The sequence below is a fragment of the Barbus barbus genome (assembly GCF_936440315.1).
Source record: "Barbus barbus genome assembly, chromosome: 7".
NCBI lineage: Eukaryota > Metazoa > Chordata > Actinopteri > Cypriniformes > Cyprinidae > Barbus > Barbus barbus.
This window is the reverse complement of record NC_136735.1, coordinates 2,605,506-2,631,432: the sequence shown is the minus strand read 5'-3', so window position 1 is coordinate 2,631,432 and position 25,927 is coordinate 2,605,506. Positions and strand designations below refer to the sequence as shown.

The following is a 25,927-nucleotide window of genomic DNA, read 5'->3' as shown; positions in this document are numbered from 1 at the left end:
AAGAAAGAAGAAATAACGCCCCCTTCCTGTTACTCCCCTCTCTTGCAGTTCTCTTACCTCCCGAAAGTACTAGAATGAACAGACACGCCATTTCAGGTTTAAACTATGGAGTGTTTATTCAGCCGCATATTTTGTGGTAAGTTCAGACTTTATTCCTCATATAACGTAGTCTTATATAATGGGTTATAGGTTTTGCCCTTCTTTACATGGCATTTCAAACCAGAATCCTACATTTCGACAGTTCAGACTGACCAAACTAGTAGCAACGAAACGATTAAAAGTGCCTATAATCTCTTTTTCATATTTACTTTTGATCTCCTCAGATAGAGTAAAAGATTATTACAATTAGGAATAGCCTTGAAGACGTGCAACGTTGTAGCGTTTTGTATAGCCTGCACATGTGTGTAGATCATTGCAACGTCAACAACGTTGTAATAGCTACATCTCCCTAACAACCCTGCAAACAGGGGACGTCCGCTTTGTAACGTTTGCGGCACATCCGGATTATGGAAAGCCAAAGTGCTCATAAACGCCTGCTCGGGCGTCTGATTGCACACTGACACGTCAAATATGGCGTTCCGATCGGCTCTTTAATATGACTTTGCTACATGCACTCGTCTCAATGAACGTCTCACTCAACGTCTTATTTTTTTTTTCTTTCTGCTATTTATTCCATTCATTTTAAGACGCAGACGTCACGCAGACGTCACGCAGACGTCATGTAAATCACGCGTGGCAGTGAAGTGTCGAGTCAGATGTCACGCGTCATTCACGTGTGGCAGTGAAGTTATTAATTATTTTTTTCTCTAACACGTATTTAACACTCTACTCAACATGGCTCAGTGCAGTGTGCCAGCGGTTGCGATCGGTTCTTTAATATGACTTTGCAACATGCACTCTTCTCAATGAACGTGACACTTGCGTCTGTCTTATAACCTGATGTCTGCGTCTGTGATTTATATATAGGATATTGTGTGTGTGTTGTTTAACCCACATTTTGAGGGCCAAATGCCCCCACAAAGATAGAAATATGAAGAAACAAACTTGATATAGGCTATTGCATTTTTATAGCTTATATAATATATTTAATATAATATATAGTTATATATATAAGTTTATATATAATTTTATATATAAGTTTTTTTTTCACCTGTGGTGAAAAAAAAAAATGACTGCCTAACTGTTTTTAAGTATAATTCTGTTAACTGTCAGATCGCCTGTCAATCAAACTTCGGCGAAACTCTAAAACGAAATATTTCTAAACTCTAAAATTAAACATTACATAGGCTATTACAAATTACAAATATTATTTATGTTAGTTAAATCAGCCCAAATGTTTACAACTACTCTTTTGTGTTGGTCAAGAGACTCCTAGTGGTGAATAGTAGCCTAGGCTACATGATTTCTTGATAAGTAGGCTGTGCATTGATCTGTGCATACGTTGACAAGAAACAATGGCAAACAAATATTTTAACATGAACATTTGTGTAAATTCATTACTATTTGGAATAAAAGCTATACAGGTAAAATCACTTAATTAAATACAACTGAAGATCAGTGGGAAAAAATAATAAAGAATGAGTGAGTGGAATGTGCTGGAAACCGCCCTTGCAGCAGACTATGGCAGACGCAGACGTCACGTTCGGCAGACGCAGACGAGACGTTCGGCAGACGCAGACGTCACGTTCATTGAGACGAGTGCATGTAGCAAAGTCATATTAAAGAGCCGATCGGAACGCCATAGAACGCGCGTCGGAAACGGCGCGGTTTTGTGTATCAAAACGCGCGTCCTCGACGTGTGATTTCCTATAAAACGCGCGTTCTTGACGCGCGCTTTGGAGTCAAGTGACGTGCGTTCATCATAACAGGAAATGGGCGTCGAATACGTGCGTTTGGAGTCGGACAAAACGCACGTTCTGAACGTGTAAACAAGTAAACCAAACAGGCAGAGCAAACGTCTTTTGAAGTATCCACAAAGGCGAAAGCAACGTGCTCTTTCTGTAGTGTACTCAAAATGGCACGTCAAAAGCGTGTGCTTACTTCATTGCCTGATTCTGTCATGTGTCCGCTATATCCTCCTGAGACCCCCCCCCAAAAGGCTTTGTGAATTTAGCATTTTTTTCATGTCATTACATTGTTTAGAGCATTAGAAAAAAATAAAAATTAACATTTTTGAAAAATATATTTTATTCATATTTTTTTCTATGTCCTCTGTAGAGGACACTATAGCATGAATAGTCATCAAAAAGTCATCAAAAAGGCAAAAACAATGGGATTTTTTTTTTTAAATCACCAATACATTTTTAGGTTTCAGGATTTTTTTTCTCTTAAACTTTGTTTAAGGATAATTCTTAACTATATTATAAAATATATAACAAAATTATTTGATATACCGTTTTGTTTTATGCAGTATGTGTGTAAAAATGTCCATAAACTGGTTTTCCCATTAAACACAGTGTATCTATACTGTATCTAATTTGCATATTAATGTGTTGCTGTTGGGACAGCATGTTGAAAAAAGAATTGTCATAATGGGAGTAATAATTGGCCAGATGTTCATAACAATATATAATATTTCATAAGAAAAATGATATATATAATTTATTTTCCTATTCAATTGTTACGTCTCCCAAAATGCCAGATCATGGTGTAGCTACATGACTAATGGGCATTGCTGAATTATGTAATATTCTAAAATATGTAATTAGGATTTTTAATTAAATCGACACCCTAGCTTTGATTATTGATGAAAATTTTTCTAAATATTGTTTGGTTTATTTTTTCCTTCCGTTGACCCATATGCACTCACTGAAAGAACCATATATGGCTGGAGAGCCTATGGTTTCCGAAAACGCACGCAACCCATAGCGACGCCTCAGATTGACAGATCATGGGTGTAAAAATAAACAGGAGTTTTAGGACTTTTGAGCGAGTACTTACTGTTTTGTACAAAATTGTCATGTTAATAAGAATTCAAATGCATTTTGTTTTATTGACCACAATATAATTTGTCCGAGGGGGGCACTTTTGAATAATTTTGAAAAAGGGCTGGGGCTCAAGCCCCCTAAGCCCCTCCTTCTGCACGTGCCTGGTGAGGACATTCGTTATCTTTATCAGCGCGTTCTTATTGTTATCAGACTGAGGAACAAACTTTCACCCGATCATGTGGATATTATTGTTTCTCTCAGAATTAATACGGGAAACAATGTAAACACAATAAATATAGACTGACTAGAGTAGCCTATAGCCTATGTTCTGTACTGTAATTGGCACAGTCTGCTTGATTTTTCCGTTTTCTCTGCTTGATCTTGAATGCTTTTTTTTATGTATTCTTTTTTGTTTACACAAGTTTTCAACCACAATAAAACCTTGCGATATAACGTAACTTTGTTGTAGAACATTGTTGTGTAAAGGCTAATCATAAGTTTGTTCAGAAATAGTGACAAAAACTTGATAATTAAAAATAACGTCTTTCTCATTAAACCTCATTTAAATAAACGAATATTAGTTTTTTATGAGCCCAAATATGCCCATCCCTAATACATACATGATTTAATAATGTAGCGGAATGAGGTTGTCTACATTTTAATATATATTCAGTGATAAAAAATGTTAATCAAAGATTACAATTTACATCTGTAAAATACAATTCACTACATATATTTTATATCTAATTAATATGATATAACAGGGTCCCCTTTTCCTTAATAGATGCCACAATACAATACAAAATTACAATAGGAGACATGAGTTCACTGTTCATCACTATGATGATTTCTTGTCTTGTCTTTACTGTAATTACAATATGAGACATGTAGGGCTGCCCTCGATTAAGGATTTTTCTGGTCGACTAGTAGTTGTTAATTTTTAGCATTAGTCGACTAACCACACATTTATTAATAAACCATTTATATAATTATAATGAGCCTTTAATTGCCCACATAGCATAATAAGCGCTCAAGCACACACATAAAGCTTGCCACGGCACACCGGAAGAAGTAATGATTATGCATGTGTCAGGGAAAAACTGTAAGGAGGCTGCATTAACATTTTAATAATTCACTGATAAACTAGTGCTTTTTTGTTTTCGGTTTAAGAGATGAAGTCGGCGACACTGACTCGTCATCTCCGCAGTAGTGGATGTACATGCATGTTTCATACGGATTACATAATCTGAGAATATTAGTCTTCCATTTGAATTGGTTTATTTGAAAGTAGACATTTCACTCTCTATAGATATATTTTTAATGTCTGTAATGCAAAGATATAAACAGAGTTTCACGCTCAAGTTCACAGAGAGTGAGATGGCATTATTTGTCATTATTTTACAAAAGCGCAATGTTCTGATGTTATTGTGATAAACATAGAGTCTTTAGACTCAAAGATGTATTACTCTGATCTGTATGAGCAAAGAGGGAGTATTTTAAGAGCAAGTGAGCGCACCGGTGCCTCCATCTGTCCTGCAGTGAGCGTGCTACTGTTCAGCTTCCACACTCCGCACAGACACTGAATAGCGCACATTTCTCTAGATTAACAGATTGAGTGGCCATGTAAAGTTGCTAATACTTACATATAGAAATGTGACTGTAATAATTGTTTTGTTTTTTTTGACCGTAACAAGCAGACTAAAAGTTAAACGTGAGTAGATACCGTTTTGCAGCCAATTTATTTGCTATGCTCAGTAACGTAAAAGAACGACTTGTGGATTGATGTGAACGCCAGCATTCAGGAATGCTCAGAATGCTTGTGGATTAAACATCTCATGGATTTATTGTATTGGGTTACAAGGTAGGACAAGGATTTAATTGCAAAATGTTAGTAGGCTACTGATTTTATGATTGATCATGCTACATGCTACGGCATTCTAAACTTTTAATTAAGATTAAGTTTACAGTAATGTCAGTTGTTTTTTTGATGTCAAATTATTTGGTGGGTCTTGAAATAGATTAGCTGTTTAGGTGGGTGGTGGAATGGAAAAGTTTGAGAACCTCTGTCTTAAAACATTCTATTCTACAACTTGAACTATGTATGAGTATAGGTACAATATACAAGACTGGTCTTGCTTCAAAGCAAACTAAGCCGCCCCCCCCCCCCTTTTTGTGTGTGTGTGTAAGTTACCCATTTATACCAATTATTTTATTTTACCTTTTCCCATAAAACATTTGAATAGCTAATTTTTTATAACTGATATTATGATTATTATCTACAATATGTCTAAATTATCTAAATATAATTTTGTATTAAGTAGAAGCCACTGCCAGATTCAGATGAGGGTTGAAAAGTCAATTCTAGGCAAGTCTGGGTGCTGTTGTCTACGGCTTGAGCTTGTAGAGTTAGAAGCATTAGGCATGTGGTGTTCATCAGATATCTTTTCACTTTTTTGCTTCTCTGACAAAAGAATGTGATATCTCTTTTTGAGTTGTCATCAGTTTGCACTTCATCTTGGGTCATTGGTCTTTTCTCGTCACTTTCTCTTGAGTTTTTTGCTTGTCTGTTTCCTTCTCTTTCCACTTCCTCTTTTCCATTTGTTGGCCCACATCTGCTTCAAAGTATTTTGATCATTTCGTTAGCTGTCCCATCAATCATTCCATCTTCACCAGGGTGACTCTTTGTGAGTCATTGCAATGGTCTTTCCCTCGTTGCAAGGGAGGGTCGTTACTAGCACACCCTTCATCCCTCACTTCATGCTGTGTGGGGTTGTTGAAGCTGGTTGTCGTATTTTAAGGTGAGAGAGGTGGACCCAGGTGTCACCTTGCAACTATTTTGCTGATCAATACAAGACTCTTCCTCGAGATCATAACAGCACACGCACTGGTTATTATTGGTAACCATTCCCTGGCCTTGACAGAACTGCAGTCACCTGTAAATGGAAACCTTCACAGTTTTTGTTAGTGATATCAAGCATGCTCATTTGCTCGTCTGGCCAGTCGTCTTTTTTGGCGTGACCTGTGGAAACTTCATGTGGGTTGAGGGCTGTCCTGGCCCCTTTTTAAGCTCTCACAAATACATTCCTGTCAATACAATGAGTATAGGGCTAATACCCATTTTCTATAATATAATAAAGAATTTGGTTTTACTCAGTTATTTGCATCCTTACTAATTTTCAGTTGATTTCAAATTTAGTCTCAACAATTTGCCACTTCAGTTATCTCTTTGTTTTATAAACTGAGTTCCACTATATCACTAGATAATTTCCTGGGCCTATCTTGCTCAGTAGCATATGCATTTTGACCTGGGAAACACTCAACCCACGTTAATTATGTTAACATTCAGACAATATTGTATCCTTTTGACACAGAATCAGCTCCATCATGATATGCTGAAACGAAAGTTAGATATGGGGTGGACAGAGCAATCTTGTTTGGTGACCCCTTTGGTTTGGTGACCCCTGTGCTACAGGCTGTAGTTAGGACAGTCTCAAGCAAATACTGAATAATACAGTATAACGTTCTGGCATGAAACTCTAGATGGCGCAGTCTGATAGGTCTAACTTAATCTGACCTAATGACATCATTATCACCTGGCACAGCTGATTAGTTCTCTCCTGTATCGGTAGCCATGAGCTCACTGCTCAACATTCAAATACAGTATATGACTAGTGCTCGCTGTAGCAGTTGCAGCTTGTTCAGAACAGCGAAATCAACATCTAAGATAAGCGAATGCTCTTCTAATCCATATCGCTGTGTGTATCATGTGGTCTGCCTAACTGAATTAAAAAATGAGCAACAATAAGTGTCATGTTAGCAGTTTGCATTGTATACAATAGCGAAATATTAAGCATATTAGCAGCAGCATTTAGCATCTGTGTTTATACAACTGGAGCAAAATGCAGTTTAGAGCATATCTAATCGCTCTGAGGACACGCCGATAGTAACGGACATGAAACAGGTTAAATGAAATAAGCATTCTTGTGTATGCATTTCAATGGGAGTTCACCATATATATCATGGATTATCCCAGTGTTCACGTCGTTATTTCTAAGGTCGGTGTTTTCATTGTGATGACTGTGTGGTTGATTTTAGCTGCACACAGTGTCAGAAGCATGCACTTATAGCAGTGATATCAATGACAGTGTTGCGGGAGATGCTGAAGAGCACTATCTATGGCTGTTGTATTCCAAGTGAAATGCATTATGGGTGTTGTTCGGAGAAATGTGGTCTTGCGACGGGTGCTCTCGCTGTGCTGTGTAATTCAGAAAACAGATTAAAAAAAAATCTGCTTTTATTTCAGTTTATTCAGGTCAGTCCACCCAGGGGTTTTTGTGCACTTCAACTCTGACAACTTTTATCTGCACGAGAGAGTAAAATGGCATACATCGGCTAACTTTGTTCATCTCATCATTGCACGTACGTGAATTAACAAGTTGTTACGCTGCCGCTGGGCCTGATGAAGTGGAAAAAGTAACAGCAGTTATCAAATGACTAAATTATGATATTTGTTCAGGTGGATGCTGGGGTATTATCTATCGGATTGCAATGTATATCCATTTTGTTAATTAAACATTACATAGTGCGTGTCTAATTAGAGTTAAGCCAGTCAGTGTGGTAGCCCAGGCTCACATAGTCATAGGCCACTATTGTTAAGCCGGTCGGCATGGTAGCCAAGGCTCACATAGGCATAGGCCACTATTGTTAAGCCGGTCGGCATGGTAGCCAAGGCTCACATAGGCATAGGCCACTATTGTTAAGCCGGTCGGCATGGTAGCCAAGGCTCACATAGGCATAGGCCACTATTGTTAAGACGGTTGGCGTGGTAGCCCAGGCACACATAGATAGTAATATATACGGTTCACATGGCTCTTCGGAGCAGCTGCAGTCTTGGCGATAGATCTGCTTGTTGGGGGGTGCTTTGTTCTTGTTTGGCTTGTATTGTCCCTTCTATGTCTCCTGCGTTGTGGGAGGTTATTTCATGTATGTTATATTTGAAGCAGCAATATTCCTTACATGCTCGCAGCAGCATGTTGTGGATGTATTGGCAGTGGCGAATCTCTGTGCTTGCTCTGCCGCAGCAGCAGCGTGGCAGATCTATGCCACCAAGACCAAATACATTAACATTGTCATGTACATTACCATGCCAATCCCTCCGAGAGTTGTCATGACAGAAATACAGAATTCTGACATGAAACTCTAGATGGCGCAGTCTGATAGGTCTAATTCAATCTGACCTAATTACATCATTGTCACATGGTACAGCTGATTGGTTCTCTCCTGTATCGGTAGCCAATGAGCTCGCTGCTCAACATTAAAATATATGACTAGTGCTTGCTGTATGTAGCCAGGGAGGTGACTAGTAGTTAGGGGCGTGGCCAATCAGGTAGTTTGAGCTTTTAGCAGGCAGCTGAAAGGATGCCTGAAGATGGGGTCTGATCTTTTTGTGTGAGAGCGCCTGTCTGGTAGCACTTCCCTGTTCGTTGGTGCATGGACATGGTCTGGGTGACCAGGTAGGCTAAGTGAATATTGATTGTTTGGCGTTGTATGCACAAGGCTTTTTATTAAATTAGGTTATTTTGTTTTTAATGCAGACAAACATCATGCTGTCCTCTGTACATGTAGTACCTCTGTGTTTGATTGTGCACATGGTCCGTTCGAGCAGGTAGGCTAAACGAACATTGGTTGTTTTGCTAATAAAGCCTTGTTTTATTAAAATAGGGTATTATGTTTTTAATGAAGATGTAAGCATCGTGGATTTGTGTGCTGATGGTCACGCTCCTTATCCTTTGATCTGGAAAACGTTTTGGAAAGTAGTTTGGGATTGATGGCGGTGTTGCAGGTAATGGCAGAGGTTTTTTATGGGGTTTGTTAGTGTTTTGTTTTTATTATTTTAATTCCATTAAAATAATAAATTAAGTATTGGAGTTATTTTCCTTTGAAATATATTTAGTTGTGTTTTTGGTATTAGGTTTAGTTGATCGCTGTTCCTCCAGTGTTTATGTTACAGCTAGCTGGTCCTTGCATGTGTGCGCTGTATGCCTCCAGAGCAATTAAGACTTGATGACTGTTGTGAATTGGACTGGCTAGCAGAGTGTTTTATTTTTTTCCTGTTTTTTTTGTTTGTGTATCACTTCCCAGTCTCATGTTGCCAGCCAACCTTTGTACCCCTTATGTCTGTTGATGCTTTAAAACACATTTTAAAACACACTCAGTGCTTGCTCTGCCGCAGCAGCAGCGTAGCAGATCTATTCTAATGGATAGAGAGTCGGACTTGTAACCCGAAGGTCGTGGGTTCGAGTCTCAGGTCTGGCAGGGATTGTAGGTGGGGGAGTGAATAACCAACACTCTCTCTACCCTCAATACCACGACTGAGGTGAGACCCTTGAGCAAGGCACTGAACCCCCAACTGCTCCCCGGGTGCCGCAGCATTGGCTGTGTATGTTCACTACTGTGTGTACACTTGGATGGGCACAAATTCTGAGTATGGGTCACCATGCTTGGCCACACACCACTTCCCCCCTTATAAAGGTACTAAAGGCTGATGTCAGTTATCACAAATGCAAGGCTACTGCATTTTCAAGCATTATTACTGCCCATATCAAGTCTGCTTTATTGTCAATTCTTCCACATGTACGGCACATACATACAGAGAATTGAAATTGCGTTACTCTCAGACCCTTTGGTGCATACAGTTAACATTTAAGACACTGACAGTAGACGTTCAAATACAGATAAATACAGTTTAAACATATGTACATACAACTATACAGATATACAAATGAGGACATTGTAAAAAAATAAAAAAAAAATAAAGAAAGAGATAGTGGCATAAGGCACATGGCAGATATATGTGTATATGTATAGAGTGCATATGTGAGTATGTGTGTATATATATATATATATATATATATATATATATATATATATATATATATATATATATATTAGTGCAAGAGGAGCTTATCAGTCTGAGGACATTGTAGAAAAATAAAAAAAGAGAAATAAAGTGACATAAGGCACATGGCAGATAGAGTGCACACCAGTTAAATAAAACAAAACTGTGCAGTTATATGTGTATGTATAGTGTGTGTGTGTATATATATGTGTATGTGCAAGAGGAGCTTATCAGTCTGAGGACATTTGTAGAAAAATAAAAAAAGAGAGAAATAAAGTGGCACAAGGCAGAATAGATGCAAACCAGTTAGATTAAACACAAACTGTGCAGATATATGTGTAGTGCAAGAAGAGCTTATCAGTCTGTTAAAGTGACAGGAGAACAGTCTTTTTATCAGACCATCCGAAGAGGTAGTTTGCAGTCAATGCTGGATGAGGAAGTGATCAGTCCAATGCTGCACAAGTGACAGGTGCTGGTCACAGTATTTAAGTGGGTGGGTCGGGGGGGTCCTGGGGATGTGGGGATGTGGGGAGCTGGGGGGGGGGGGGGGTCGTAGTGTCAGTGTTCAGTGTTGCATGGTGTAAAAGAGCGGAGGGGGGGCAAGGACGGGAGGGAGTTCCTGACAGCCTGATGTACGAAGATGTCCTTCAGTCTGCTGGTCCTCGCCTGGAGACTCCGCAGTCTCCTCCCTGATGGCAGCAGACTGAAGAAGCTGTGTGTCGGATGGGTGGGATCACCTGCAATGCGGAGGGCTTTGCGGGTGAGACGGGTGCTGTAAATGTCCTGGAGGGAGGGGAGAGAGACGATCTTCTCAGCTGCTCTCACTATGCGTTGAAGTGACTTGCGGCAGGATGCGTTGCAAGCGCCATACCACACAGTGATGCAGCTAGTCAGGATGCTATCGATGGTGCCTCTGTAGAAGGTGCACATGATGGGGGCCGGGGCTCTGGCTCTTCTAAGTTTGCGGAGGAAGTAGAGACGCTGCTGTGCTTTCTTGGCCAGTGCTACAGTGTTTTTAGTCCAGGAGAGGTCTTCTGTGATGTGCACACCCAGGAACTCGGTGCTGCTCACTCTCTCCACAGTCGCACCGTTGATGGTCAGAGGGTCATGCTGAGTGTGTACTCTCCTGAAGTCAACAACAATCTCCTTCATCTTCTCCACATTCAGAGAGAGATTGTTGTCACTGCACCACCCGGCCAGGCGGCTCACCTCGCTCCTGTAGTTTGTCTCATCTCTGTTGCTAATGAGACCCACCACAGTCGTGTCATCCGCAAACTTAATGAAGAGGTTGGAGTTGTGTGACGGTGTGCAGTCGTGGGTCAGCAGTGTGAAGAGGAGGGTGCTCCGCACACATCCTTGGGGGGCCCCAGTGTTCAGTGTGATGGTGCTGGATGTGTTAGTGCCGACCCGTACTGCCTGAGGTCTCCCGGTCAGGAAGTCCAACAGCCAGTTGCACAGAGAGATGTTGAGCCCCAGCTGGACCAGTTTGTGAGTGAGCTGTTGAGGGATGATTGTGTTGAATGCTGAACTGAAGTCTATGAACAGCATCCTGACATATGAGTCTTTTTTGTCCAGATGTGTGAGGGCTGGGTGGAGGGCAGTGGCGATGGCATCATCGGTCGAGTGGTTGGACCTGTATGCAAACTGGAAGGGGTCCAGAGGGGGGGGGGGGGGCAGACTTGATGTGGGGTGGATAGGGGGTGGTGATGGCGCAGTGGATAAGACACATGCCTTTGGTGTGAGAGACCCGGGTTCGAATCCACTGTGAGACACCAATGTGTCCCTGAGCAAGACACTTAACCCTAGTTGCTCCAGAGGCGTGCGACCTCTGACATGTATAGCATTGTAAGTCGCTTTGGATAAAAGCGTCAGCTAAATTAATAAATGTAAATGTAAATGTGGTGCATGACTAGCCGTTCAAAGCACTTCATGAGAATAGGAGTGAGTGCTATTGGACGGTAGTCATTGAAGCAGGATGAAGATGACTTCTTCGGGACTGGAATGATGGTGGTAGATTTGAAGCATGTGGGGACAACGGCCTGATTTAACGAGATGTTGAAAATGTCTGTGAAGACATCAGTGAGTTCCACTGCACAGTCTCTCAGTACACGCCCAGGAATGTTGTCAGGACCCGGAGCTTTGCATGCATTGATGCTGCTGAGGGATCTCCTCACACTGTCTGGGGACAGCGTCATCACCTGGTCGCCGGGAGGAGGTGTAGTCTTCTGTGCAGTGGTGCTGTTTTGTGCCTCAAAGTGAGCAAAGAAGGCATTCAGCTCGTTCAGCAAGGGGATGGTGCTGTCACAAGTCTGTGGTGGGGGCTTGTATTCCGTAATGGTCTCTATCCCGTGCCACAGGCTCCGAGTGTCTCTGCTATCGCTGAAACGATGGGCTATCCTCCTGGAGTACTGTCTCTTGGCCTCTCTGATGTCTTCAGGCCCTAGCTGTCTTCAGGCCCTCCTCATCTCCAGCTCTGAAGGCAGCGTTCCGAGCCTTCAGAAGTGTGTAGACCTCCCCTGTCATCCACGGCTTCTGGTTGGCCCGGACAGTGATGGACTTTGTGACCGTTACATCATCAATGCACTTGGTGATGTAGGCAGTGACAGTCTCTGAGTACTCTTGGAGGTCTGTAGTGTTGTTGTATGTGGCAGCCTGTTTAAACATATTCCAGTCAGTGGTGTCAAAACAGTCTTGAAGTGCCGCTGACGACCCTTCCCGGCCACACTTTTATCTGTTTGTGAACTGGTTTGATGGCTTTAACGAGCGGTCTGTATGCAGGCATTAGCATGACAGTGATGTGGTCTGAGGCTCCGAGGTGGGGGAGGGAGAGGGCCTTGTAAGCTCCTCTCTGGGTGGTGTAAACAATGTCCAGAGTATTTTTCCCCTTGTTGGGAAGTCTATGTGTTGATGTATTTTTGGGAACACACTCTAAGTCTGCGTGGTTGAAATCCCCAGCCAAGATGAGAAAAGCATCTGGGTGGGCTGTCTGCTGCTCACTGGTGTGCTGGTACAGATCATTTAGTGCCTCGCTCCTGTTGTTGTTGTTGGAGCTGGGAGAGATGTATACAGCAACGAGCAGTATGGCTGTATATTCCCTCGGTAGATAGAACGGCCGGCACTTAATAATCATAAACTCCACCAAGGGTGAGCAGTGTTTGCAGACCACAACAGCATCGCGACACCATGCATCATTGATGTAAACACAAAGCCCGCCGCCGCGGATCTTACCTCCCTCGACGAGAGCTCTGTCAGCTCGATAGCATGTTAGCTGGTCGAGCTGTATGGCGCAGTCCGGTACGCTGTTGTTAAGCCATGTTTCCATAAACACAAAAACACAAGAGTCTCTTACAGTCCTCTGAGTAGAGCGAAGTAGTCGGATGTTGTCCAGTTTATTGTCCAAAGAGTGTACGTTCGCCAGTACGATGGGGCGAATAGCTGGCTTGTGTGGGTTGGCCGCTAGCCTAGCTCGGATACCTCCGTGCTTACCCCTCTTCTGCTTCCTCTCACGCCGCTTGTAGCGCCTCCGCTGTGGGCAAGATGCAGTAGTGGGGGTCGGTGATGGAGTAGGCTTTCGGAGCAGACCGAGGTCCCGCAGCTCTTCGGTGTGCGCTGAGTTTAACTCTAAAAATGTGATTCTGCCGACATCGAGCAGAAACTCACGACTGTATACGCACTTGAAGACAGGAGCATTGCGACTTACAAGACAAAAAACACGAAAACACCGTTCTGTCGGGAGAGAGAGAAGCCGCTGCGTCCGCGCGCCGCCATTACTTACTTGTATCATATTTTCTACTGCAAGATTTCCAGTTCCTGCATTTGTGAATAACTATAGGGCCCTGTGAAATCTGTTTTATTTTTTCTAAATTCCATTTTTTTTATAATTTTCTGTCAATCATATTAATTTACTGTACTTGATTTTTTTCATGAATATATCTTTAATTGCTCATTGATGCAGTTGGTCTGATGCTACCAGCCATGCTTACATGACTTATCTTGCCCTCTTTGTGATTGGCCCTTTAATTGCTGCTTACAGCTTTATATATATATATATATATATATTTATTTATTTTTTCAGAAATAATGTGTGGTGTATTTACATTTATTACATTTAATAAATTCTGGTAAATATTATTTAAAATGATATTTTGATAATTATTGTATTATTAGCAGTAATACTATCATTGTCAGTGTTTTGTTCCTGTTTTTCCCCAGCAGTTGTTCCTGTTTCCTTATTTGGTCATTTTCCTGTTCTTGTTTAGTTTGATTTGCTTTATCCCTTGCACTTGTGTTTTTGTAATTATCCTGTGTATATTAGTTCCTTTCTGTTCAGTTCTCCTTTGGCTGGTCTATTTGTAGGTTACGAGTGTTTGCTTTCTCCTCAATGTTGGATTATTTCATTGTTTTCAGTTATTAAAGACTGTTTAAGATGTCCTCGATTCCTGCGTTCTCCCTGCAGCAATGTCCCATGACAATCATTACATTAAGTAATTTATTACTTTCACAGTAGCTTCAAGTTAAACCAACCTTTTATATTTACGGGTAGCTGTGAAGACCTTTTAGTTTCTGTTTGTATGTGATATGATGATAGTTTTCTCAAAAGAAACTGCAAAATGCCCATGAAGTAAAAATACTTTATTGACATTTAATATAAATACATTTTATGTCCAATTTTATTGTTTTACTTTCAATAAATGTGTGGTTTATTTTATTGGGCTTGTATTTTTCAAATTCAGTGTCATTAAATTGAGTTAAATTAAAAAACCTTAAAAATATTTGATATTATTAAAAGCATTTTTGGTTTTCGGCCAAGGTCATTCAGAATTTTCGGTTCCAGTTTTGGCCCAGAATTTTCAATTCAGTGCATCCCTAAATATTTTATCTATTTATTCATTTAGTTTTTTTTTTTTTTTTTACATGAAATGTCTGAAATTAATTTCTCCACTTTTTCTTTTTTGCGAAATGACAGTAGGAATACACTAACTCTAAAATGAGTGCTCCATCTCCTGGATCAAGCTGCAATCAACCCATGAATAATCTGGCCTCTGTAAGTGATGGAACAGTGACATCAGACCTCAGGTAAGTCACAAGTGATTTTAGCTTTAGTGATTGTCTCAGGGAACCATCACAGAGAGGAACAAAATAACTTTCTTGAGCCTTTACTGTCACTGATCCTCACTGGTAGAATGATCATCCCTACCTTCCCAAACAGTAAATTTCCTTTCAATTTTTCAAGCACTTGCCCAAATCTTTTTAAACCGCTGGATCTTTTGATCTTTCTAGTAATGTATGCATTTTTTTTTTTATCTTGAATCTTTTCCTATTTTCACTGTTACTTCTTTTCATCTCATTTATAGACCACTCTGAACAGTTTTGAACTTTTGTTTCAGCAATTCTTCTGTTATTTCCTCCAAAGGAGGAATTTAATTTTATGTTCCTCATTTCTAATTGCCCATAGATGAAAGTTTCTGATAAAGCAATACATGTAACTCTAAGGTACATACATGTTATTCAGCATATCTAGTGCTCTAAAATTCTGTATTGTTTGTCTTTTGTCAGTATCAGCAGTAGGAAGAGGCATAGATCAGAGTCTCCAGAACCAAGCTGTGTGTCTGTGAAGAGTAACACATCCATGGTGCAACCCCACAACTTGAGTGATGAACCAATGACCTCTGACCATCCGTCAGTATAAACACTTACTGTAGTGTATCACAAATGGAAAAATACTTTAAGAAACTTTAATGGAACAAAACTTAACAGTATTCCAAATATGCAACATACTAAACAGAAGTGCCTCCCAATATCAAAGTCATATCTGGTAATTGTATGTTTTATGAAGGTCTTCAATAGTCATTGTAATCACTGTCATTGTTCTTTTTCTGCTTTTGTTTTTTACATTTCAGCAGGGGAGAGATACATGATCTGATCAAATCTTTACCATACTCTACATCCCACTATCAGAATCATATCAGACAGAATACAAATGCTTCTTACCTTCTTACCCACAAAAAAGCAATTCATAAAACACACGCTCTGTTGGAAGAGACTGAAGCCCTGATACAGGATTCTCACCAATCAGTAGATGATGGCCTTCAGAGAGTCAAAGACCAGCACAAAACTAGAATGAAGAACAAGTATGAGAGATTATTTGAGGGAATGAAACTCCAAGAGAGTGAAACCCTCCTGAACAAGATCTACACACAGCTCTACATCATAGAGGGAGAGAGTGCAGGAGTGAATGAAGAACATGAGATTCTACAGATGGACAAAACAGCCAGAACACAACACTCACAAGACACTTCAATCTGTTGCAATGACATCTTTAAAGCATCACTTGAACCAGGATGTGAGGAAAAAGACCAAATCAAGACTGTTCTTACTAAAGGCATCGCTGGAATCGGAAAAACGGTCTCTGTGCAGAAGTTGATTCTGGACTGGGCCGAGGGAAAAGCCAATCAGGATGTAGATTTCATCTTTGTGCTTCCATTTCGAGAGCTGAACTTGATCCGAGATCATCAGTACAGTCTTCACAGACTTCTGCTGGACTTTCATCCTGAACTTCAAGATCTGGACTCAAAGATTTATGAGGAGTGTAAAGTTGTGTTCATCTTTGATGGTCTGGATGAAAGCAGAATCAAACTGATGTTTTCAGACGCTCAGAAAGTTTGTGATGTGACTGAGACTTCATCAGTGGGTGTGTTGATATCAAAGCTCATGAAAGGAGAGCTGCTTCCCTCTGCTCTCATCTGGATCACCTCCAGACCAGCAGCAGCCAATCAGATCCCCTCCAAATACATCAACCGTCTGACAGAAATTCAGGGATTCAATGAGCCTCAGAAGGAGGAATATTTCAGGAAGAGAATCAGTGACCAGCATCAAGCCAGCAGAATTATCTCACACATCAGAAGAGCAAGAAGCCTCCACATCATGTGCCATATCCCCGTCTTCTGCTGGATCTCATCCACTGTGCTTCAGAAGCTCCTGGAAGAAGATCTGAGTGCAGAAATCCCCCAAACTCTGACTGAAATGTACATCCACTTCCTGCTGATTCAGATCAACATGAGGAACGAGAAGTATGAAGAGAGAGATCCAGAGAAACTCCTGCAGTTCAACAGAGAAGTGATTGTGAAACTTGCTGAAGTGGCTTTCAATCAGCTGATGAAGGGCAATATGATGTTCTATGAGGAGGACCTGATTGAGAGCAGCATAGACGTCACTGCTGCCTCAGTGTATTCTGGGATTTGCACTGAGATCTTCAAGGAGGAATCTGTGATTCATCAGAGGAAAGTCTACAGCTTCATTCATCTGAGCATTCAGGAGTTTCTCGCTGCTTTCTATGTGTTTTACTATTATGTATGTAGAACTATGGAGGGATTGAAGAATTTTGCTTTAGTACAACATTTGCTTAAAATTGCAGTAGATGAAGCCCTTGAGAGTAAATCTGGACATCTAGATCTTCTCTTGCGGTTCCTGCTGGGCATCTCACTGGAGTCCAATCAGAGACTCTTACAGGATCTACTGACACGCACAGAGAACAGCACAGAGAGCATCAGGAGAACCACACAGTACATTAAAGAGAAGATCAAAGATGGACATGGACTCTCCACTGAAAGATCCATCAATCTGTTCCTCTGTCTGCTGGAAGTGAAAGATCAGACTCTGTCCAGAGAGATTCAGGAGTTTGTGAAATCAGACAAACACTCAGAGAAGAAACTCTCTCCTTCTCACTGCTCAACAATCGCTTACATGCTTCAGATATCAGAGGAGCCGCTGGATGAGCTGGACCTCAAGAAATACAACACATCAGATGAGGGACGAAGAAGACTGATACCAGCTGCCAGCAGCTGCACTAAAGCTCTGTGAGTGTTTGTTTCTTCTGTAATTATTGAATAAGCTTAATATTTAACATTCAAACAACTTCAATGGACCATTTTTACATTTTTTTTTTCAGAAGCAGAAGTCATTGTAGTTGAGTTGACATCTATAGTGGTAAATGGAAAAAAAAAATATAGATAAATTGATAACGACAGTCAGAAGAGAGAATGATGGCAAATTTACTGTCACTCTCATAGCTGTATTAGAAACACCTCACAGCAGCATTAACTTTATTTATTTAACATTAACATTTTGGTAATTTGATGCAAAGGTAATATAATACAAAGTATACTGTAATAAATGTACATAATTTAAAAGGAAAATATAAAATCTAATCTATAAAAAAAATATACAGTCTGTGAAAAAGGTCTATAAAATGATTTTTCACTTTTAAACATATTACACTCACAGAAAAAAATGCTCTTTTTCAGTCTTGCTGGCTGTAATCTCACTGCTCAGGATTGTGAAATTGTATCATCAGCTCTACAATCCTCAAACTCTGTCCTACGAGAGCTGGATCTGAGTAACAATGACCTGCAGGATTCAGGAGTGAAGCTGCTCTCTGATGGACTGAAGAGCCCAAACTGTCAGCTTCAGATACTGAGGTAATAAGAACATAAGACGTCATGTAGTCATCTGGTCATAATGTTGATGTGTGTCTGTAGATGATCTTACTGTGTGTTTCTAGGTTGTCTGGCTGTATGGTGACAGAGGAAGGCTGTGGTTATTTGTCTTCAGCTCTGAGTTCAAACCCCTCACACCTGAGAGAGCTGGATCTGAGCTACAATCACCCAGGACCATCAGGAGACCAGCTGCTCAAACACAAACTGGAGGATCCAAACTATAATCTGCAGATACTCAAGTATGTGCGGCAGTAAGGGTGATATTTGGATTACACTAGATTGCTAATCTTACCGTTAGAACTGAAGAAGTGGAGCGTGCGCGAGAGAGAGCACTTTTATCAGCGCGATTCTGCCTATCGCACCTTCACTAACTTTAAGTTAATCGACAATGAATTTTGACTCCCGGGAAAAATGGGACGTCTAGTCACCCACTCCCTAACCCTTCGGGTGCTGAGGCCATTGTTTCAGATCGCTAGTTCGCGTTTTGGTAGCCTATCCGTCCACCGTGGCTGCCATGCAAACGCCCCTTTTCCAATGACAGAGAAGTACATTTTGAAAGACAAGACAGTTAACTTAGCCTATAGGATGTATTTTGAATGTCCGTTAGACTTCAAATAACATTTTAGTCCCGTCTCGTCTTGTTAACGAAGATGTGGCATAAATTTCGTCATAGTTTTTATCATCAGATATTAGTTTTAGCTCGTCAACATCTAGTCTTAGTCACAGAAAAAAGGTTCGTTGACGAATATTTCTCGTCGTCGACGAAATTAACACTGGTTTGTTAGTATGTAACCGTTATTGGAAAAAAGCCGCCTAAAGGGTCTGAAAGTTACTAAATATTGTGCTAAAGTCGCGCTCGTGTGTGTGTGTGTGTGTGTGAGAGAGACGCGGGAGCTGATGGCAGCGGGCTGCAGTCTGGGGGTCAATAAACAAACACAAAATGGATTTTAAAAGGGTGGGTAATAGTGACTGAATTTGATTCCAAGGAGCTGTTAATACCCAGAGAGGGTAAAGGAATAAATGTCCAGTCATTAGAGATAAGCAGACAAGTACCTCCACCTCTTCCATTCAGACGAGGAGTGTGGGAAAATGAGAAATTATTGGAGAGTGCTGCAGGAGTAGCAGTGTCCTCTGGTTTGATCCAGGTCTCTGTTAGAGCCATGAGGTTTAGCCTTGAATGACTAATAATAGATGTAATGAAATGTGCTTTGTTTACTGCAGACTGACAATTCCAGAGACCAATAGAAAAAGAAAGTAGTGTGTTAGCAGACATAGGCAAAGTACGCAGGTTTTTAGGATTGCGCTGCCAATAGTGTGTGATGCATGGTTTGCGAGTCCTAGTAATAGTATGGATATGGACACACATAGTAAGAGTTGTTTAGCACATAATAAGCGTTTTTTAGATCTAATTATTTTAACAATTGTACCACAGTAGGTAGTCAACCAAAATGCCTATTACCTCCACCAGGCCACGGCTTTAAATAAAACCCAGTCACACAGGAAACTCGTTCACGAAATCACCACCAGGTGGCACAAAGGGACGGTTTACACCATTAATAAATTATGCTGAAATTGTCATGTTCACTTATAAATAAAGATAAATAATTAAATAAATCTGTGGTAATATTACAGGCTAATAAAGCGTTATAAAATGTAATCTCAAATTAATCATCGTATAAATGTTTAATGATCCATTGTCACAAATGAAAGGTTTGAAACTTTGCTGATGCATTTCAGCAGATCATGTATACTTATTCTTTATCTGTCCTTTTTTTCTTAAAACATCTAGTCCCCTATACAGAGCCCTCCCCGTGACCTGCTTAAAATTATAATGTCCATGAATTAAGAAATTGTGGATAACTTTTAATTAAATTCCTTTGTATTAAAATGTTAAAATAATAATAAAACTGACCCCATTCAAAAGTGAATCTTAATACTATGTGTCATTTCCTGGATGATGCACAACTGTCTTTCTGTTTGGTGATAGTTGTTCATGAGTCCCTTTTTTTGTCCTGAGCAGTTCAACTGCCTACTGTTCTTCAGGAAAATCCCCCAGCTCCTGCACTTTCTTTGGTTTTCCAGCATTTTCTGCATATTTGAACCCTTTCCAACATTGACTTTGATTTTGAAATTCATCTTTTAACACTGAGGACAATTGAGGGACTCATGCATAACTATTACAAAAGGTGACCACATTTACTGATGCTCAAGAAGGCCACATAATCCATTAAGAGACGGGGGTGTAAACTTGTTCAATTGAATGATCAGAGTAAATTGTATTTATTTTGTCTTCTGGGAAACATGTATTTATGTAGCTTCTGAAGTCCAGTACTAAATAAAATAATATGATTGCTAAACAAAATGAGTAGAATTTTTCACATCACAGATCCTGTTTGAAAATTTACATCCCCTGGCTGTTAATACATTGTGCAGAAATATATGCCATTTTATTAATGGAATTTTAAAATGTAAATACAAATTTGTGACAAATATTAAGTAATGTGAGAATTTAACATTTTCAATATCGCGATATTAACGATACCAAAATTGTCTGAATATTTTTGTGGTCACATGACGATATGAAACGACAGGTCTTCCGGGCAAAAAGTGTAGTTTTTAAAATATACTTGTTGTGGGCAATTATGCTTTGGTGCATGGCTTAATCCCTTCATCAAGCCTGTTTTCGCTGAGTGTTTCAAAGCAAAGCGCTGTTGTGATCCGGAGTAACTCATTTATTGCATGTGCTGTGAGTTTAGCGTGCATTTGGGAACATAATGGCTAGCAATCTGCTTTATTTTTGTGGCAGATGATTACAGCATTTCACTAAATTAGTAGTGAGACGCATTTTTGTACGCTTGTTTTCACTGAAGCTAGAGTTTTCTTTCAAAATAAAAGCTAAGTGCAGTATCCCAGCTGGCATATGACCAACCTTCAATGTTGAAACAACGTTGATAAAACATTTAATGCTGAACGGTTGAAAATTGCTCACAGCTAGTGGTTTAAATGGGTAATGTTACTGCAGTCTAAATTCAAAATTGCTCTTTCAAGTGTAGAAATGAGGAAAAGTATTGTAATTTCCCTACTGTAGTGTAAAGCAAAAATAATATATCTATGAAATATTCATTTTCATTTATTTTACAGTGCAGTTGTTTTACAGCTTGTGGCTGCTACTGGCATTGTTTTTGTTGTTATTATTATTATTATTATTATTATATTCTAATTAGTTTGGCTTCCTAAAACACCAGTGTGAATGTAATTTAGACTGAGACCGTATACCACAAAGTGTTGAGTTCAAGTATATTCACTTTTTTCTTCGTTAAGAAACACGGAGCTCTTAATTTTGAACTCTCTGTAAATGTAATATTTAAAACTCTTTTAAAATATAATATAAATAAAAACCTTTTTTAAATATCGCAATAATTATCATATTGTGAGATTTTGTGCTTTGATGCGTTCGCTTGATAACTTGTAGTTAAAGCGCCACTCAGCAGTCTAAAGCTACAAATGCATTTTGCAGACGGGGGTGGCGGTGCCCACAGCAGTGAAAAGTTCCTTCTGGTTGAATACCATCTGTACCTATTGTACATTATAGTAAATCCATTTAATTTAACAGTAGTTATCCCCTTATTGAACATGATTTGTTTGTGTGTATGTTTTTGTCTCTCTTTAGTCTGGACCATGGAGGACATTTAAGGATCAGACCAGGACTGAGAAAATGTACATGCGCACACACACACACACACACACACACACACACACACCTGTGCATATTTAATGATGTCAGATGTTCTGATCAGTCTTTCTGTGTACAGATTCCTGTGATCTCACACTGGATCCAAACACAGCACACACTCAACTCATCCTGTCTGAGAAGAACAAAACAGCGAGTTGTAAGAAAGAGCATCAACCGTATCCTGATCATCCAGAGAGATTTGAGAACTGTGAGCAGGTTATGTGCAGAGAGAGTCTGACTGGACGCTGTTACTGGGAGGTTAAATGGAGCGGAACAGGTCATGTAGCAATGACATATAAAAGAATCTCCAGGAAAGGAGGAAGTAACTGTAGGTTTGGACGGAATGAAAAGTCATGGAGTCTTTATTGTAGTGATAACTTGTACACTTTTTGGTACAATAATAAGACAACTGACATTCCTGCCCCTACACCCAGCACTAATAGAGTAGGAGTGTTTGTGGACTGGTCGGCTGGCTCTCTGTCCTTCTACTGCGTCTATGACACACACACACTCACACACTTACACACATTCAACACCACATTCACTGAACCCCTCTACGCTGGAATTGTAGTTTATCCTGATTGTTCCGTTTTTCTGTGTAAGAATTAACAGCCTTCTGTGAGAAACCTCAACATATCGTTAAACATTTTCATTATTATTATTACAACTTTTTAATTTATTTACTTTTTTAAAAGTATGTTGCCTCAACAGAAAAATTTAAACATTTGACATTTTCATGCAGAAAAAAATTAATATATTTATTGACAACATCAATGTCTTTAAACAAACACTTGAACAACCAGATTTATCTAGTTTTTAATGTATTGCACATCTCATATTTAATAAAAAGTAACATTTCATATCCGGCTGTTGCTCTCATGCAACATTGTACCACCGTGGAGCACAAATATTAGCAAACCATCCTATCAGTTATCAAATCAAAACATTACAATCAGTGTTGTTTCAGGGTAAAACATTAAAAATCATCATAACCTTATCCTAATATGCACCTTATCCTTACAAGCATGCAGACACACACACACATGCATATGCACGTAAAATCTCCTTCCTCACTAATGACACCTCACTGCTTGTGAAAGCTGAGAAAGCAATTGCTCTCAGTAGAAAAAATTCTAACAAATGCATTACAAAATCATGAAAAAATGCAAATACATTTAGTTAATTCTAACTCTTTTTCTTACAAATATCATATACTTCTAACCTAGTAGGCCTGCATGGCCTCATGCGATTCCATTACGGTACAATGTTGCCTTGAGGAAACATGCAGTTTTTTGTAATTTCCTGTTATACTTTTGATGATATATAATGTAAAGTTTTTGAAAATACTTCTTTACTTAGCAATGAAGTTGACTCAGATTTTTTGTAGGCAATTATATGGATGAAAATTGATTATAAATGCACTTGGGGCAGTCGTAGCATAATGGTTAGAGAGTCGGACTTGTGTGGTGGTTTCTGCCAGTGCTGTGAGGAATCATTCCCAGAGTCTTGGGGTTTTGATGCCAGAATTTAGATTTTATTATCAGAGACAATAAAACCGAGAGAACTCTGCAGGGAATCTCTCGAGTGTGTGTCTCCATACCCTTTAATGCAGTTTTTTCCTTTAAGGTGTGTTGTATACATTTCCTACGTCATTGTTCATCTTCTTTTGGCTGTGCCTCCATCTGAACTCAGCAGCTGATTTCACCAGAGGAGGAAGTCACAAGCAAGTCTCAAGACAAATCTCAAGTCCTCAAAGAGTTAAAGTTAATGAGATAATTAAGTGATTAATTAAATGATGATTGAGCATTAGTGATGAACACCTGCTGTTAACAATCAACATCACTGAAGAAAAGAGAAACACAAGAACTACAATTGACTTCAGCCACAGTCTTGGATTAAATCAACTGGAGGAAAAGAAAAATACATTGCCACCATAATTTTTTGTTTGCTCTTGAGCCTTTTAGTAATTCAAATAATTTTGCTTCTAAGCAACTGCAATATTGTTTCACAGCATACATTTGTGCAATGCTGAATCAAACCATGAAGTAGCAGATTATCTTAGTAAAAGTAAAAAAAAGGAAAGTCGTGACGTATTGTGCTTATGTTATGCTTTTGATGAATGAGCGTGCTTGGTTTTAATCTCTCTGGTTTTAGTCTTTCTCTCTTTTGGTTTATTAACTACATTAACTACATTCCTCTGGTGAAATCAGCTGCTGAGTTCATGGGTGGAACAAAAATATGGCAGGACTTCTACTCTGTGGCCCCTGGACTTTCCACCTCTACATCGAGTATCGCCACAATGCCTGCGCATCTGACTAACTGACCAAAACGTGACATAGGTGCAAACCCTATTGTATTTTGTTGCACCGCACAGTAGTGATGGTGAAATGAAGCTTTAAGCTCGGTTCACAAAAGGGTTCATTTCTGGAGGCTTTATTTGCTCACAATACCACCTGGTGGCCAAAGAGTGTAAAACAAGCAGATATATTACAGACAGAGGTGTATAGTCCAGGGGTCAGAGAGTAAAAGTCCTGCCATATGTTTATTCCACCCATGAACTCAGCAGCTGATTTCACCAGAGGAGGAACCAAGACATTCCTTTCGTCCATAGCGTTCCTACTAAATTTTACAGACTTGGTTCTGGGTATCCAGCTTGATAGCCACCTTTCCTGCAGTCGGATTCGGCACAGACTTCATCCCCCTCTTGAACCACTGCCTGGACAGCTGATAGTCCAACATTGTGAAATATACTATGATTCTTCTGCCTCAAGCCATCAGTGACCCTTATACAACAACACAGAGAGAAAATTAGAATAATTAGCACTATTCTGTAGTGATGGTGAAATGAAGCTTCATGAAGCTTTTCAGCCAAGTGGTTCACAAAAGGGTTAATGTTCGTGCAGTCTGGACAATTGGGGCAGGTCGACACATTGGGGCCAGTTCTAGGAAGATTCCTGGTTGTTCTAAATGTCTTCCATTATGGATAATGGAGGCTACACACTTCTGTGAAACTTCAATGCAGCAGAATTTAATTCTGAACTCTTTCCCAGATGTGTGGTTTGATGCAATCCTGTCTCTGAGCTATACATGCAGTTTATTTATTAAAATTTTTTACCTCATTGCTCGGTCTTTGCTCTAATATGCCTTTCCAAATCATTCTCATTCAATTGAATTCGCCACAGGTTAACTTCACTCAAAGTGTGGTAACATTTACAAGCTAAATGAATGCTCCTGAGCTAAATTTCAACTGTCCCAGATAAGGGTATAAATACATATGCAATGGAATGATTTAAGTTTTTTATATTTAATACATTTGCAAATATGTTCAAAACCGGTTATTTGCCTTGTCGTTATGCTGTATATAGTGTAGATTCATGTGTGGAAAAAGTAATTTAAATATAGGAGTGCTATAGGTGCACAATAATTCATCTTTAAACTGCAGATCTCATGTTATGAGAAAATATTTTTAGCGAGAACAATGATCAATGATGCTCACTTACTTCGATATTATGGCTGACACTGCTGGATACTCGGTGGTCCAAAGAATAGGTCCAATGATAATAGCTTACTGTACAACCGCAGTTGCACGGAGGTGTTAATGTCACGTGAAGGCATCTCCACCAACATTATGAAACATACCACTGTATTTGAAGGATACAACTGTAAGTAAACGGTAAGATTTGCACGTTTCATTTTAAAATATGACAATTGTATTTGATTGTAACAGATGTATTTCCACTAAAAATAGCCAGTGTAAAAGAATGAGATCAACTTTCATCTAAAAACTTAAAACTATTTTAAACAGTTTTGTTTTTAATGAATATTTTGATATATTTATTCTAAAACATAACAAGGATAGTGGATGACTTTTAGC

The 25,927-nt window shown here is 39.6% G+C and overlaps 1 protein-coding gene across 2 annotated transcripts; it reads left to right on the top strand.

Annotated features, from left to right (window-relative positions):
• Nucleotides 1-41: 41 nt before the first annotated feature.
• LOC306872875 (protein NLRC3-like) lies at nt 42-25,927 on the top strand. Of its 2 annotated transcripts, none has more exons than XM_079421766.1 (9): nt 42-136; nt 14,792-14,901; nt 15,382-15,504; nt 15,726-17,681; nt 18,129-18,302; nt 18,386-18,559; nt 21,991-22,037; nt 22,133-23,747; nt 24,620-25,927. In XM_079421766.1, the coding sequence occupies exons 2-8, from the start codon at nt 14,813-14,815 to the stop codon at nt 22,660-22,662; spliced, it is 3,093 nt and encodes a 1,030-aa protein (XP_079277892.1). In that variant the 5' UTR covers nt 42-136; nt 14,792-14,812; the 3' UTR covers nt 22,663-23,747; nt 24,620-25,927. The 2 variants fall into 2 exon arrangements, with proteins under 2 accessions (XP_079277892.1, XP_079277893.1); XM_079421767.1 differs by having other exon boundaries at nt 45-136; nt 15,729-17,681; nt 24,620-25,174.